Raw genomic sequence first — 14,597 nt, 5'->3', positions numbered from 1 at the left:
TCTGCGCCTCCAGAGCAGTGGCTTGTTTCTTTGTGTACCTAGGCATGAAACGGAGGCACCTCAGTCCGGTCTGCAAACAACAGCAAGAATGCTTCCTATAAAACTGAAGGATTCGACCAAGATCCCCTTTATTCATCTCTTTCTGCAACGTCCAAAGAAATAAAAGGCTCTCCCGCCCATTTCTCTCTCTGTGTTTGTGTGCCTCTTTCTCTGTGCGAGCTACAAACCTCCTCCTTCCGTGCGCCGTTTCTTGTTTTCATAGAAAACGATCCGTGTACCTAGAAAATAACAGGAAGGGAGAGAAGGCGGCCAGCGGGCGGGCGAGCCATTAAAGAAAGGAAGGAGGGGAGAAAAATCGTGTTTTCGGTCGCTGCCCGAGGAATAATTTTGCAGAAGGGTCCATATTTTTTCTCTCTGCTGCACCGGCGAGCGTTCGGGATGGGAAGCGCAATGTAGGCAGCTCGGCGGCGGCGGCTACATTTCGCCCTTCCTTCCTGGCCACATTGTTCCCAAGCCAGGGCTTGGGGGAGGGGATCTCCGCCTCCCCCCCTGTGGCGCCCCCCCCCCCCAACCACACTCCTGCCCAGCCCTCACCAGCCTTTCCTAGCGGAGGAGCCCCGCAAAGCTGCTGGATCCCTCGATTCTTGGGGGCTGGGGGTGCCGAGTCCAGGGCCTCCCCTCCCCCCTTTTGCACACACACACACGCACACGCACACACACCCCAGCCCCCCTCTCCTCCTTCTCCTGCTCCTCCACCTCCTCCTCCAGCCGCCGCTTCTCCTGTGCCCGGGGCCGATCCTTCGCTCTCCGGAAGCCTCCTTCGCTCGATCGGCGCGCAGCAGCCGTCGTGTCCCCATCACCACCACCCTCCTTATTATTATCGATAATATTGTTGTTGTCAGGAAGGGGGAGCCGAGCGCCTCTTTCCCACCCCCCTCCTCGCCTCTCCCCTCTCCCCGAGTTTTGTGGAGGGTCAAGGGGGGGCCGCGCAGCGCCGGGAAGGCCTGGGAGCGGGGCTGGGGGTTGCTTCGGAGTTGGCGACGGGCAGGAGGGCAGGGCAGGACCCGATGGCTCGTCCGAGGCCCCGCGAATACAAAGCTGGAGATCTGGTTTTCGCCAAAATGAAAGGCTACCCGCACTGGCCGGCCAGGGTGAGTACGCAGGGATGGCGGGCGTGGGGGGGGCGTTTAACCGAGGGGTGTGTGCGGGGGAGGGAGAGGTGGCCGAGGACTCTAATCTTAGCCCCCCACTCAGCCCCAGGGCCAAGCCTCCCCCGCGCATCCCCTTCTTTTCTCTCCCCCCACCCCGGTGCCGCAAAGGTTGGCCGTCGCCGCCGCTGCTGCTTCTCCTTTCTCTTCCCTCTCCAGGGGCGTGATGGAGCCATTGCATTTGCGGAGAGGGAGGGGGAAACACACACACAGCCCCACCTCCCCCCCAGAACCTCCATCCTTCCATGCTCCACAATGGGATAATCGGTGGGAGGATGCGATTGGGGGGGGGCGGGGGCGGGGAGCGCACGACAACCCCAAGATTTCTCCATCTCCAGATCCTCGCCCCCTTTCATTATTCTCCCAGCTTCATTTTGATCAGACAACAACAACCTGCCCACCCCCTTTGGCAACAGAAACGGAATCGGGGGGGGGGGGAGATCGGGGGGAGGTGGACGAGAAGGCGGCCGTACCTGAAGTATTGTTATTGAGGGGAGGGGGGCAAGGGGGGGCAAGGCAGCCTGTGCGTGACAATGATGCTGGTTTATTCGACTGCCGCTCGCTGTCCCTTCTTCTTCCCGCCACCCCAAACTACTCAAAGCAGCCACCATCACCCCGCCCCCTTGCTCCTTTGCAGGCGCCAGAAAGGGGATGGGGGGGGCAGCGAAAGAGAAAGGTGGTTTTCCTTTCCCCCTTGGACACTGTGATTAAATCATATTGTTGGTAAAGAGGCAGAAAGGAGTGCGGGGTGGGGTGGGGGGGTCGCATCCTGAGTCTCAGAACCTTGAGGATCGAAGTGGTGCAAATTGCCCAGGAAATGATTGCTTGCCACTGGGGCCTAAGGCTCCGAAATGTACCTGCTAGACCCAGGTACAGAGCAATGGATCAGGTGTGCAGGCAGAGGGCAGGATCCTGGCAGTGCTTGAACTGCAAGGGGGTGCAGAGCAGGCCTGGCTGCCCTCTTTGCCTTTTGTAACGCTTCCCTGTTTAGAAGACTGTGAGAGGAGAGAGGGGCATGGTTTGATTTGGGGGGGGGGGAATCAGGGAGTGGGTCTTTGTGGAGGTTCATTCAGCCTCCCGCTTCTCCTGCTTCCCTTCCCATCATAATTTAGGCACTAGGCCCTGGACCTGCAGTCATTTTCTTCTTCCAAGTTGGGTTTTTCATTAGGCATTTCACGTTTGCTTCTCTCATGAAAGCAGCTGAGGGTGGGCAAAGGGGGGTTGCCAACTTTTCCGCCGGCCCCTGTAGCTGTGCCTTTTGCAGCCGCTCAACCTCCAGCCAGCCATGCTTCAGGGCTGATGTTTACAAGGGCAACCTTTTGTGTTGTTTGTTTCCTGGTCAGTTGGCAACCATAGCAGAGACAGCTGAAAGATGTACCTGTCTGGTCCATGTGAGAGAATACAAACCATGGCTGCCTATTCAGAATACAGAGTTCACCTTCGTGGGGTCATGGTGTTGTCGATGAAGACAAGCATGTATTCTACCCACATACAAAAACCTGCAACTACAAGGAGCCCATATATTTGGGATACTTTTCTATTTCCCCCATACCTTCCCTTCTCCCAAAGTTCCTCTGGGCACAGGCAAACATATCAGCTCTCAGTGTCTGGGAACCTAGGGGGCAGTTTCTCTTGCATAAGGAAGTCTGCTTGGCTCTGCCTGTTGAGTCCAGCAGGGGGCACTATCCCAGTGGTGTAGAGTGGGTTTTCTGGATCCCTGTGTATGCCTAGAAAGGGATTCGTCCCCCCCTTTTGCGTGTGTCTGTCTGTTCCCTTGCTGCATATCTCAGAGGCGCTGCGTAGGTGAAAAGCGCTCACTTTGTGCCTCACTTTGTGCCTTCTCTGTTCGACCCTGGCACGGAAAGATCCTAATGCCCCCCAGGAGCCAACAGTGGAAAGGGTTGACTAACCCTTTTCAGCCTCCGAACCAGTGGCTTGCAGTGAAATTTTTCGCAGGGGAACAATTCGGACCAGAGATGCCAGCTTGCAAGGGGGACGGGGGTGATGTTGCATGCAAGAGCATCGTGCCTCCCTCCCTAAGCTGGACAGAAGCTTCCCAGGTTTTAGGAAGAAGGCACTAGGCTTTAATACTTACCAGGAACATTTAGGGGGCTGGCCTAGTCCCCCAAGTTCACTGACCACATGCCACTGCTCAGAGCCACATTCAAACTGTCCAAAGGCTGTTCTGTGGTCATGGTGCAAATGACTGCCCCATGACCTCACATGGACTCACTACACATATACATGCCACACGTGAAAGCACACACAAACTCACAGGACACGCACTCTCACACAGTGCACACATAGTGCTGGATGTGGAGGAGTGCTTTAAACCTCTCTTCTCGGCCCAGTGCTGCAACAGGGTGATTCCCTCTCCACTCAGCCCACTCAGCTCAGGCTGGTTCCTCCCATCACAGCACTGGGATAGGTGGAGAGGGGTAAACCTCTCAGTTCAGCACTGTGATGGAGAGGGCAGTTACTGCCTCCTGCTGCTCTGGGAGGGGAGGAAACCCATTTCCTGGTGGGTGCGCCATAAAACTGCTAGCATGTTTGCAAAACTAAGCAGGGTCTGGTCTGGTTTCAAATTGGATGGGTGACTGTGTGTTGAGATTCCTGCGTTGCAGAAGGGTTGGACTCAAAGACCCTTGGGATCCCGTCCAATTCTATGGTTCTATGATAAATCCAGCCCAGTGCTAAGATGAGGAGAGGGCTTTGTGGGCCTGATCTGTGCTGCAGATTCACCACCACCCAGCATTAAATGAAGAATCAAAACTGATGGTACACTATCCTCCTTAAAATAGGAGCATCATCTGTCTATTTATAAACACTTTTTATAAATAGTACACGGGTGTTACAAAATTTTTAGAGAAACGACCATTTAAAGAGAGAGGGGCATCCCCTTCTTGGAAGATGCCCAGATCATTCTTCTTGAGACCATCTTCCTGTTATCTCCAGCAATATTATCAGGAAATCTCGTTCATGACATCTTTCTATAGAGGGAAGGGACCTTAGCTCAATTGTAGATCACATGCCCAAATATCCCAGGTTCAGTCCCTGTTATCTCCAGCTTAAAAAATCAGCTTTCAAGTGATGAGAAAGACCTATTTCTGCCCGAATTCATGGAGAGTTTCTGCCAGTTAGAGTAGACAGCACCAGACTGCATGGACAAATACTTTGACCTTGCAGGAGATGGCATCCTAAGTAGGGGCTGGATTTTATTACATGCATACACACAAATTTCAGTTTCATGCAGCTTGGGATGATGAGTTGGACATGACTCTTGGGAGCCTGAATCTGTAGCCAGTATCCATCCATCAAGCCTACTGGGAGATGCTTTCATTAGCCCATTGCTATCCATTCAATGTCTAGTATCTTAGTTCATCAACATGCAGTGTGGTGTAGTGGTTAGAGTGCCAGACTACGACCTGGGGGGACCAGGGTTCAAATTCCCCACTTAGCCATGGTGCTCACTGGGTGACTTTGGCCCAGTCACTGTCTTTCAGCCTAACCACAGGGATTTAGCAATATTTCAGACCTACTAAGGCAGTGGTTCTCAGCCTTGGGTCCCCAGATGTTTTTGGCCTACAACTCCCATGATCCCTAGCTCACAGGACCAGTGGTCAGGGATGATGGGAGTTGTAGGCCAAAACCATATGGGGACCCAAGGTTGAGAAAGGCTGTACAGTGGTACCTCGGGTTACATACGCTTCAGGTTACAGACTCTGGTAACCCAGAAAGATTACCTCAGGTTAAGAACTTTGCTTCAGGATGAGAACAGAAATCGTGCAGTGGCAGCGCAGCAGCAGCAGGAGGTCCCATTAGCTAAAGTGGTGCTTCAGATTAAGAACAGTTTCAGGTTAAGAACAGACCTCTGGAACAAATTAGGTTCTTAACCCAAGGTACCACTGTACTAAGGTAAAATTCAGTTCACACTGGGGTCATTCATTTCAAGGGCAGAGACAAGGATGTACAGTCAACGAAGAGCTCAACTTTGCCTGGAATGTGCCTTTAGTCCCCCAGTCGGCATACAGGGAATGCTCACAAGCCAGGACAGACACACCTATGCCCACAGAGATAAATGGGATTATCTTGTCATAGCCTGTATAGAGTCTTCCAGATGTTGTGGACTACAATGCCCATCCTCCCCAGCCAGCACAAGCCAATGATCAGGGATAATGGAAGCTATGGTCCAAAACATCTGGAGGGCATGTCCAGTGTATATAATGAAGTGTACATAAACTTTGGGCTTTACTAAAGCTGTTAGGTACAATTCTGAGAGCAATCTTTCCCAAACACGGAGGTAAAATTTTGCAAGCAGCTCCCAGAAGTTTAGTGGCTGGGTTGCCAGTCTGCCAGTACTCAGCAACAGAAGCCAGTAGATACAACAGGGTTTTATTTCCAGATTAAGGAGTCACTAGGTCAGCCCTGAGCATAGAAAATCATTTTCTTGCTGCATATCCTTAGTTAAAGTTCAGAAGCCAGTGTTGTGGGGTTACTCGGCTCGGCAGCTCTACTGCAAATCATTCTGAGATCATCTCCAGCTCTGTATTCCATGCTGACAACCTTTCGATCTACGTACAGTCTGGTTCCTCTTGGGCTCTTCCAAAATTTATAATACTATCAGCCAGTGAATCAGATGTATTTGTTTGTGACCAAAGGCCATCACAAAACAAGGCTTTGTTTAGCCCATGAGGAACATACGTGTTGCATTAAAAAATACAAATCAAATGAATATAGCCGTTCTCTCCTAATATAACGAGCAAAGGGTCATTGTCTAGAACAGGAAGTGATTCTAAGATCCCTTTCTTATATGGAAATGAGAGCCAGGATGGCGATGTTCTCATAGCCATCTGGTTGGCCACTGTGAGAACATGATGTTGGACTTGATGGGCCATTGGCTTGATCCAGCAGAGCTATTCTTTTATTCTTAGCTTGTCAAACAAGCTTCAGGTCTTCAAGCAGCTGCACAAACTGTACAGAGTTACACCAGAGTTGGCTCTGATGAGATAAATTACAAGCGGTGTGGAGTAAAAAAAAAATCAACCAAAAGCGGAAGAAGGCATGTTGGTCAATGTGCAGCCCTGGAGCCAGTTCCACTGAAATTATAGAACATGACTAGGGACGCGGGTGGCGCTGTGGGTTAAACCACAGAGCCTAGGGCTTGCTGATCAGAAGGTCAGTGGTTCGAATCCCCACGACGGGGTGAGCTCCCGTTGCTCAGTCCCTGCTCCTGCCCACCTAGCAGTTCAAAAGCACATCAAAGTGCAAGTAGATAAATAGGTACCGCTCCAGCGGGAAGGTAAACGGCGTTTCCGTGCGCTGCTCTGGTTTGCCAGAAGCGGCTTAGTCATGCTGGCCACATGACCCGGAAGCTGTACGTCGGCTCCCTCAGCCAATAAAGCGAGATGAGCGCTGCAACCCCTGAGTTGGTCATGACTGGACCTAATGGTCAGGGGTCCCTTTACCTTTACCTTTACCTTAGGTCCATTAAACGGGCCTATTTTGTGTATAACTTCACATCATTCATTTAAAGCACTATGCTAGAACTTGAATAGTCGTGGCTTCCACCAAAGAATTCTGGGCGCTGTAGTTTGTGAGTTAAGAGATCCCTGTTCCCCTCCCAGAGCTACAATTCCCAGAGTGATATAATGATCAATCCCTCTGGGAATGCAAGGGGAATGGGGGAGTCATAGCAGCAGCCTTAATGAACGACAGCTCCCATCATTCTTTGGGAAGGCAGCCATGACTGTTTGAAGTGGAATTGTGGTGCTTTCAATGTATGGCCTGATGGTGGCCTTAGTTGCATATAACCCAAAGTTTTCAGGGAGAACATTCAAGAGTTTGAAGACCCATGCATGAGCCAATTTTATCTTGTATTTTGAGGCAAACTGGCATTTAACCTGAAAAACAGCTACTGCCTTGAGGCCATTCCTGGGGAAAGGCAGCTATTTAAGCAGGCCACATTTAGTGCTGGGTTGATTTGCTTTCCTCACACCCTTTTTATGGGACAGCCACATAACAACATCATCCAGTCATTGGCATCCTGTATTTTTATTTATTAATAATAATAATAATAATAATTGTTTCTACCCTGCCCATCTGGCTGGGTTTCCCCAGCCACTCTGGGCGGCTTCCAACAAAAGATTAAAAATACATTAAAACATCAGTCATTAAAAACTTCCCTAAACAGGGCTGCCTTCAGATGTCTTCTAAATGTCAGATAGTTGTTTATTTCTTTGACATTTGGTGGGAGGGCGTTCCACAGGGCGGGCGCCACTACCAAGAAGGCCCTCTGCCTGGTTCCCTGTAACTTCGCTTGTCACAGGGAGGGAACCGCCATTTTCTCTGTGGATCTTTCATCCTTTTCTCAGATCACAGAAAGTCCAACTCCCGCACCCATTGTTAGAAACTTGGGTATATAAGCTAGGTACCAAATAGCTCCTTGAAGCAAAGTTACAGTCACCAAAACACAAAGTCTAGTTGCCATTTTTGGGCAAGATGGCAGTTTTCTGCTGCATATTTTAAAATAATAATAATAAGAGAGAGAGGTATAGTGCTAGAAAACTATAATACTATAGGATCTGGGGTCCCTTCCAACTCTACAATTCTATGATAGTCATATTATAGTCTAGTAGCACAAATTAACATTATAGCAATATCATGTCATAGTACAATATCTCTATCTTTCATTTATAAAACTGACAGAAATATCATACCCTCTAGCATTTCTCCAATGAAAATAGGGACATCCTAAGGAAAAGCAGGACATTCTGGTATCAAATCAGAAACTGGGATGGCTTCTGTAAATCCAGGACTGTCCCCGGAAAATAGGGTCACTTGGAGGGTCTGAAATATGTTTTATTGATTATTGAAAAATTGGGGGGGGGGGGGTTAAGTGAAAGCAGTCATAAAATGGTATCCACCATAAGGGTTATGAGCAGTGCTGCTTTTCTAGGAAAAGAGGTGCCAGAACTCGCCATGAACGCCACCCTTGTTCTCTCATAATGGCAATGGCGCCCACCTGAGAGGTGCCGGAATCGAGTTCCGGGGGGGAAAGCCCTGGTTATAAGGAATGTGTGCTAAACTTCAACTGGCCCCGCCCACAACAATTATGCCACGCCCCCTTATATGAACAGAACATAGCTGGATGGACATGTAGAAAAAGCAGAATACTCCTAATAGGGAGGAAAGGCAATTGCAATCCCACTTGTAGTTTACAGTGGAAGAGTAATGACTGGGTAGTTCTTGGAGCCTCCAATTTGGGAAGAAGCCCCGTCTTGGCATTCTTACCCATTTTATCCTCTCAACAATCCTGTGAGGTGAGCTAGGCCAAGATGTGATTAGCTCAAGGTCACGCAATGAATTTCATAGCTGAGCGGGGATCAGAGTCCTAATCCATTACTGAACCACTAGCCAGCGTGGTGTAGTGGTTAGAGTGTCAGACTAGGAACTGGGAGGCCAGGAGTTCGAATCCCCTCTTAGCTGTGAAGCTCACAGGGTGACCTTGGGCTACCTCACAAGGCTGTTGTGAGAATAAAATGAGGGAAGAACTAGATGTGCACCACCTTGGAGGAAACAGGAGTATATAAATGTCAGAAATGTAAAATGTAATTTAAAATGGCCTCACACACTACCTTTAGCTCAACTTCACTAAGCGCACACAAGTTCTGCTGGCCCACCTTCCCAGATACACCTGTGTTTGCTGTTTTTGGCACACTTACAACCTGGGGGAAAGGGAATCATGCCTGGAATTTGGCATGTCTTCCCTGGGATGAATGCCTTTAAGCCTGGAATGTGAATGCTGTTAATGAATGGCAGATAGGAGGTGATTCTTCCATTAAATTTTCACCCTAGGCAAAATAGGTTTTACTTTTCCATTGCAGACCTGTGCAGAAGGCAGGGGGATGAGATGTGTAAAATAAAATAAATAAAATCAATTTAAACGTGACTTGTGAGTGCAGCCTTCCACGATATATGGTGAAAATGATGCGCTGGCTTTTCAGGCTTCAAGAGGAACAGGAGATTTGAAATAGATTAGGTCACAGCTCTGAAAGGTACAGCTGTTAGCACATAAGATAAGATGGACTGGGAACCCTTACTTTTAATAATGCAGGCCTACTAGATTTCACGAAAGATGCTAACAGACTGTTGTTGTTGTTGTTGTTGCTGCTGCTGCTGTTGTTGTTAGGGCTGGGCTACCAAAGAAGGACAAGAATCTGTGTCACTAAAGACATTATCTGTGCAAGCCTTAGGGAAAGGTTATAGCTCAGCTGCAGATCAGGCATTGCATGCAGAAATTCCTTGGTTCAGTCCCCTGCCTGAAATACTGGAGAGCTTCTGCCAGTCAGTGCAGGCAATAGCTAGATGAACCAGAGAGCTGACATAGCATCAGGCAGCTTCCTAAGCCCTTGCGACCAGTGTTCAAAATCAACCAGGCGCCCGCCAGTCAGAAAGTCTGCGGTTCGAATCCCCACGACGGGCTGAGCCCCCGTTGCTCGGTCCCTGCTTCTGCCAACTTTAGCAGTTCGAAAGCACACTAATTCAAGTAGATAGATAGGTACCATTCCGGCGGGAAGGTAAATGACGTTTCCGTGCGCTGCTCTGGTTCGCCAGAAGCGGCTTAGTCATGCTGGCCACATGACCTGGAAGCTGTCTGCAGACAAACACCGGCTCCCTCAGCCTATAGAGCAAGATGAGCGCTGCAACCCCAGAGTCGTCCATGACTGGACCTAATGGTCAGGGGTACCTTTACCTTTTTATCACCCATTTGTGACCAAGTGAAGGTAACTGGGTGCCAGGACAGCAGCACCCGACATCTCCTTCATTTGGAGGTGCATCAGTTATATTTTATCTGCACCATTGGAATGAATCTTGGGAACCAAAGTGCTTTTTCTGTACTGCCTGAGCAGGAGCAGTAAACAGCATTATAGTTAACTGTTGCCGCTTGTCTTCACTTAACCCACCCCACTGCCTTGCTCACAGTTGTGAAGAATGTTCTTAGTTATGAATGGTCCGTGTCACCATTCAGAAAAAGAGGTCGGAATAGGCCAGGACTCTTCCCTGGATCAAATGACTCTTCTTCTTTCAGTTCTCAAAGTTCTTCATCCAGCTCAAGGTTGCCATCTGAACTAGCCAGATGTTTAACTGATGATCAATCGCAGTCAGTCCATCATTTGAAAAATAAGGCTTTAGAGCTGTCTTGCCCCAAATTGGCAACTAGCTATTCTGTTTTGGCTACTGTAACCTTAGTTTAAGGAGCCCTTTGGTGCCTAGCTTATATACAGTATCTCTGAGTTTCTAACACTGCTTGAGACATAGTGTCATGGCTAAAGGTGTCTTGCCACAGTTAAAAGTGAAAAGTCCCTCTGAATTTAGCAAAGCGGGCTTACCGTGTGAAATAATGCACTTTAGCACCTGTAGACACACACACACACACACAGAGAGAGAGAGAGAGAGAGAGAGAGAGAGAGAGAGAGAGAGAAGGTGCTTGTAACTAGGACTCGCTTTCTGGCCCCTACCTTTATTTTCTAGTCAAATTTATGACTAGACTGTATGAGTATACGGTCATGCAGTCTAAAAGTCTAAAATTACCTAAGGGCACCAATGTTCATATTGTTCATATTCTGTGTTTGAGCTTCCCTGAATGCCCAGCTATGGACCTTTGGTGCAATCTAGTCAGGCTCTTCCTATGTTCTTAATATGTTGTAAAGGTAAAGGGACCCCTGACCATTAGGTCCAGTCGTGGCCGACTCTGGGGTTGCGGTGCTCATCTCGGTTTACTGGCCAAGGGAGCCGGCGTACAGCTTCTGGGTCATGTGGCCAGCATGACTAAGCCACTTCTGGCAAACCAGAGCAGTGCACAGAAATGCGGTTTACCTTCCCGCCAGAGCGGTACCTATTTATCTACTTGCACAGGCATGCTTTCAAACTGCTAGGTTGGCAGGAACAGGGACCGAGCAACGGGAGCTCACCCCATCGCGGGGATTCGAACTGCGACCTTCTGATCAGCAAGTCCTAGGCTATGTGGTTTAACCCACAGCGCCACCCACATCCCTTGATATGTTATGAGCCACTAAATCCAGCTTCACATCTTAGCTCAGCCTGGAAATCACTCAGAGACCTAGGGAAGCCACAGCCTCTCAACGTCGCCCCCATTTCACAATATCAATATATTACTTATTTTTTCAAAGCAGTTCTGACCTACTCTTCCTCTGGAAAGGTTCCCAAAGTGGGTGACATCAGATCAATCACAGCTCCCCCCTTCCTGAGAGCTTCCAATCTAAAATACAGGACACAAAAAGAACTCTTTATCCATGCTTTATAGCACCGCAACACCTGAAAGAATGGCCGTAGCCCAGTGGTGTAACACCTGTTCTTCATCCAGAACAGTGTTTCCCAAGCTTGGGGCTTTAGCTGTTTTTGGGACTACAACTCCCATCATCCCTAGCTAACAGGATGAGAGGTCAGGGATGATGGGAATTGTAGTCCCCCCCCCAAAAAAAAACCAAAAAACAAAACAGCTGGAGACCCAAGTTTGGGAAACACTGATCCAGAAGGACTCAGGTTCAATCTGGGGAATCCCTAGTTGGGGCTGGGAAAGAATTCCCACCTGAAATCCTAGAGAGTAGCTGCCAGTCAGTGTAAGCAGTACTGAAGTAGATAGGCAAATGGACAGAGCATAAGGCAGCTTCCTACTTTTTCTGCAATTTACTGGCGGTTACTAAAGGCCCTTGAAATCAATGTCTGTTAAGTCCACATAATTAATGCACTGCAACTGGGTCTTCCACTGCAGTCCTGGTTACTCATAGATAGGGATAAAATATCTCTGTGGATGCAGTGGCGTAGCGTGGGTTGTCAGCACCCGGGGCAAGGCAAGCAATTTGTGCCCCCTAACCCTGAGTGAGCCAGGTAGGGGCAGAGAGCTGCGAGTGCGAGCACCCCCCCCCCGATTGTTGCGCCCGGTGCGGCTGGCCCCCCCTGCACCCCCCACGCTATGCCACTGTGTTTTGAAAGTAGGGTTTGTTGTTTGTTTGTTTGTTTGTTTGTTTGTTTGTTTGTTCGTTCGTTCTCTACTGTAGCTGAACAGGCAAACTGCTTTTCCATTTGAAGGCAGCTTTACCTGTGAAGTCAGGTGATCAACTCCAGGAAAAGCTTTCAGAACAGTTTTGGTTGTGCACACATCTGCCCTGCCCAACATTTAAAGAACCATACATGCAAAGCACATCACTATTGGGAACTGTAGTTCCCCCCCTCGCAGGGCTTTGATTCTCAGCACCTTAACAAACTATAGTTCCCAGCATTGTGGGGTGTGTGTTTTTTTTTGGGGGGGGGGGTTTAGTTAGGACTGTGGTCCAAGTCATTTTAACATCCCCATTGCTCTCTGAAATTCAAAACGTTTCCTATCCATTGGGTTTTTAAAGTGAGATTTGCTCCATTATACTGGTCATGATAGCCACTTTGATGCCTAGGTACTTTACATGAGGTAGATTACATTTCACTGAAATGTCATTTGAAGCCATGGTGTTTTTTATGGTAATGTGTGGTGGGTTTTTGTGTGGACAAGCATGGACCATATTTTCAAATGTTTGTGTGCAACTAGATTTTAAAAGTTGAAATAGCTGCTTTTAAAGAAAGCATTAGATATTGCCTGGTCTGAGTTATAATTATGAACATTGGCAACTATGCCTTTGAAAATGGTGTCAGCCAGCTATGTCTTTGAAAGGCATCCTGGGAGTGTAATAAGCCAATAAAGGTGCTATTGTCATATCCATATTCAATAAACCTGCAATAATGCAGAACAGGGTTCTGTTTTGTTTTCCATAGCAGATCTGATACGATTCTGCAGTTGCGTGTTTCTCTTAACCCTCTTGTGTCCAGAACTGTTCCATTTGTCGTTCTTGTTTAGTGCCATTAAAGCACATGGTTGCTGTGACAAAATAGGTAGGTCCCTGCTCCCAAGGAGCTTGCAATCTAAGCTGGGATTTATTTATGTAAAGTTTGTCCCTTTGTTTTTACCCTTCAGCCAAAAAATGCATTTCAGAGCAGCTTACAAATATCCAGAATAAAAACAGTCCCGTTCCCTTGGGCTTACAATTTAAAAGCCACGACACAAAAGGAAACGAGGTTGGGAGGGAGGAGGGAGAAAAGCGAATGAGGAAAATATATTCATTATGTCTTCATAGTGAAGTTTCTCATTTTTCATGCTGGTAGATGAGATATATACCTGATGGTAATGTGGAGCTGTGGCTTCCACGCTGTGACATAAGGAAATTACTCTGCCCTTTTAAACTACTTAAGTGAGAGAGACACTGTGGCTTTTCTTGAGCTTCTGTTTTCTCTCCTCTCCCACCTGCCGTATAGAGTCATAGAATCAAAGAATTGTAAAGTTGGAAGGGTTCCTAAGGGTCATCTAGTCCAGCCCACTGCAGTGCAGAAGTCTCAGCTAAAGCATCCATGACAGATGGCCATCCAACCTCTGCTTAAAAACCTCCAAGGAAGGAAAGTCCACAACATCTTCTTGACTGTTCGACTGTCCAACAGCTGTCAGAACATTACAGTGGTACCTGGGGTTACATACGCTTCAGGTTACATACGCTTCAGGTTCCACACTCCGCTAACACAGAAATAGTGCTTCAAGTTAAGAACTTTGCTTCAGGATAAGAACAGAAATCGGGCTCCGGCGGTGCGGCAGGAGCAGGAGGCCCCATTAGCTAAAGTGGTGCTTCACGTTAAGAACAGTTTCAGGTTAAGAACGGACCTCCGGAACGAATTAAGTACTTAACCCGAGGTACCACTGTATTTCTGATGTTTCGTCAGAATCTCCTTTCTTGTAACTTGAATCCATTGGTTTGAGCCCCACCCTCCAGAGCAGGAGAAAACAGTCTTGTTCCCTCTTCCATGTGACAGCTCTTGAGATATTTGAAGATAGCTATCCTATCTCCTCTCAGTCTCCTCTTTCCCAGGCTAAACATACCCAACTCCCTCAACCGTTCCTCATAAGGCTTGATTTCCTGACCCTTGATCATCTCGGTTGCCCTCCAAGTTCCAGATTGTCAATAGCATCCTTAAATTGTGGTGCCCAGAATTGGACTTCCAGCGTGCTGCACAGCAAGCAGGGTGGTGTGGTGTGGGGGACCAAAGGGCTGGCAAAGGAGCAGGCAGGATGAGCTGCGGCCATTGAATCTCCTGCTCAACTGGTTGTTATAAGTGGATCTCTGGGCTGCATTCAGGCAGCTCTGGGTGACTATATTCAGTTGTTAAAAGGATAAGCTTTCTGCCAGATCACTTAGGCTTTCTACCTGCGCAAGATTTACATATAAGCTAAACAAGCTATAGCTTAGGGTCCCACTCTCTTGGGGGCTCCAAACAAATTTAAAGGGGGGCGGAACT

At 48.3% G+C, this 14,597-nt stretch overlaps 1 protein-coding gene across 1 annotated transcript in view; it reads left to right on the top strand.

Moving 5' to 3' along the window:
• Positions 1-306: 306 nt before the first annotated feature.
• The window catches only part of HDGFL3 (HDGF like 3), a 56,227-nt gene continuing 41,936 nt past the window's right edge, over positions 307-14,597 (top strand). The window contains exon 1 of the mRNA XM_083412339.1: positions 307-1,151. Coding sequence (XP_083268465.1) covers positions 1,068-1,151 — 84 coding nt within the window. The 5' untranslated portion in view covers positions 307-1,067. The remainder of the gene's footprint in view (positions 1,152-14,597) is intronic.

Source organism: Podarcis tiliguerta (genome assembly GCF_965153285.1).
Source record: "Podarcis tiliguerta genome assembly, chromosome: 14".
In the NCBI taxonomy this organism is placed as follows: domain Eukaryota; kingdom Metazoa; phylum Chordata; class Lepidosauria; order Squamata; family Lacertidae; genus Podarcis; species Podarcis tiliguerta.
The sequence above is the reverse complement of the archived record's forward strand: the minus strand, read 5'-3'. Positions and strand labels throughout refer to the sequence as shown.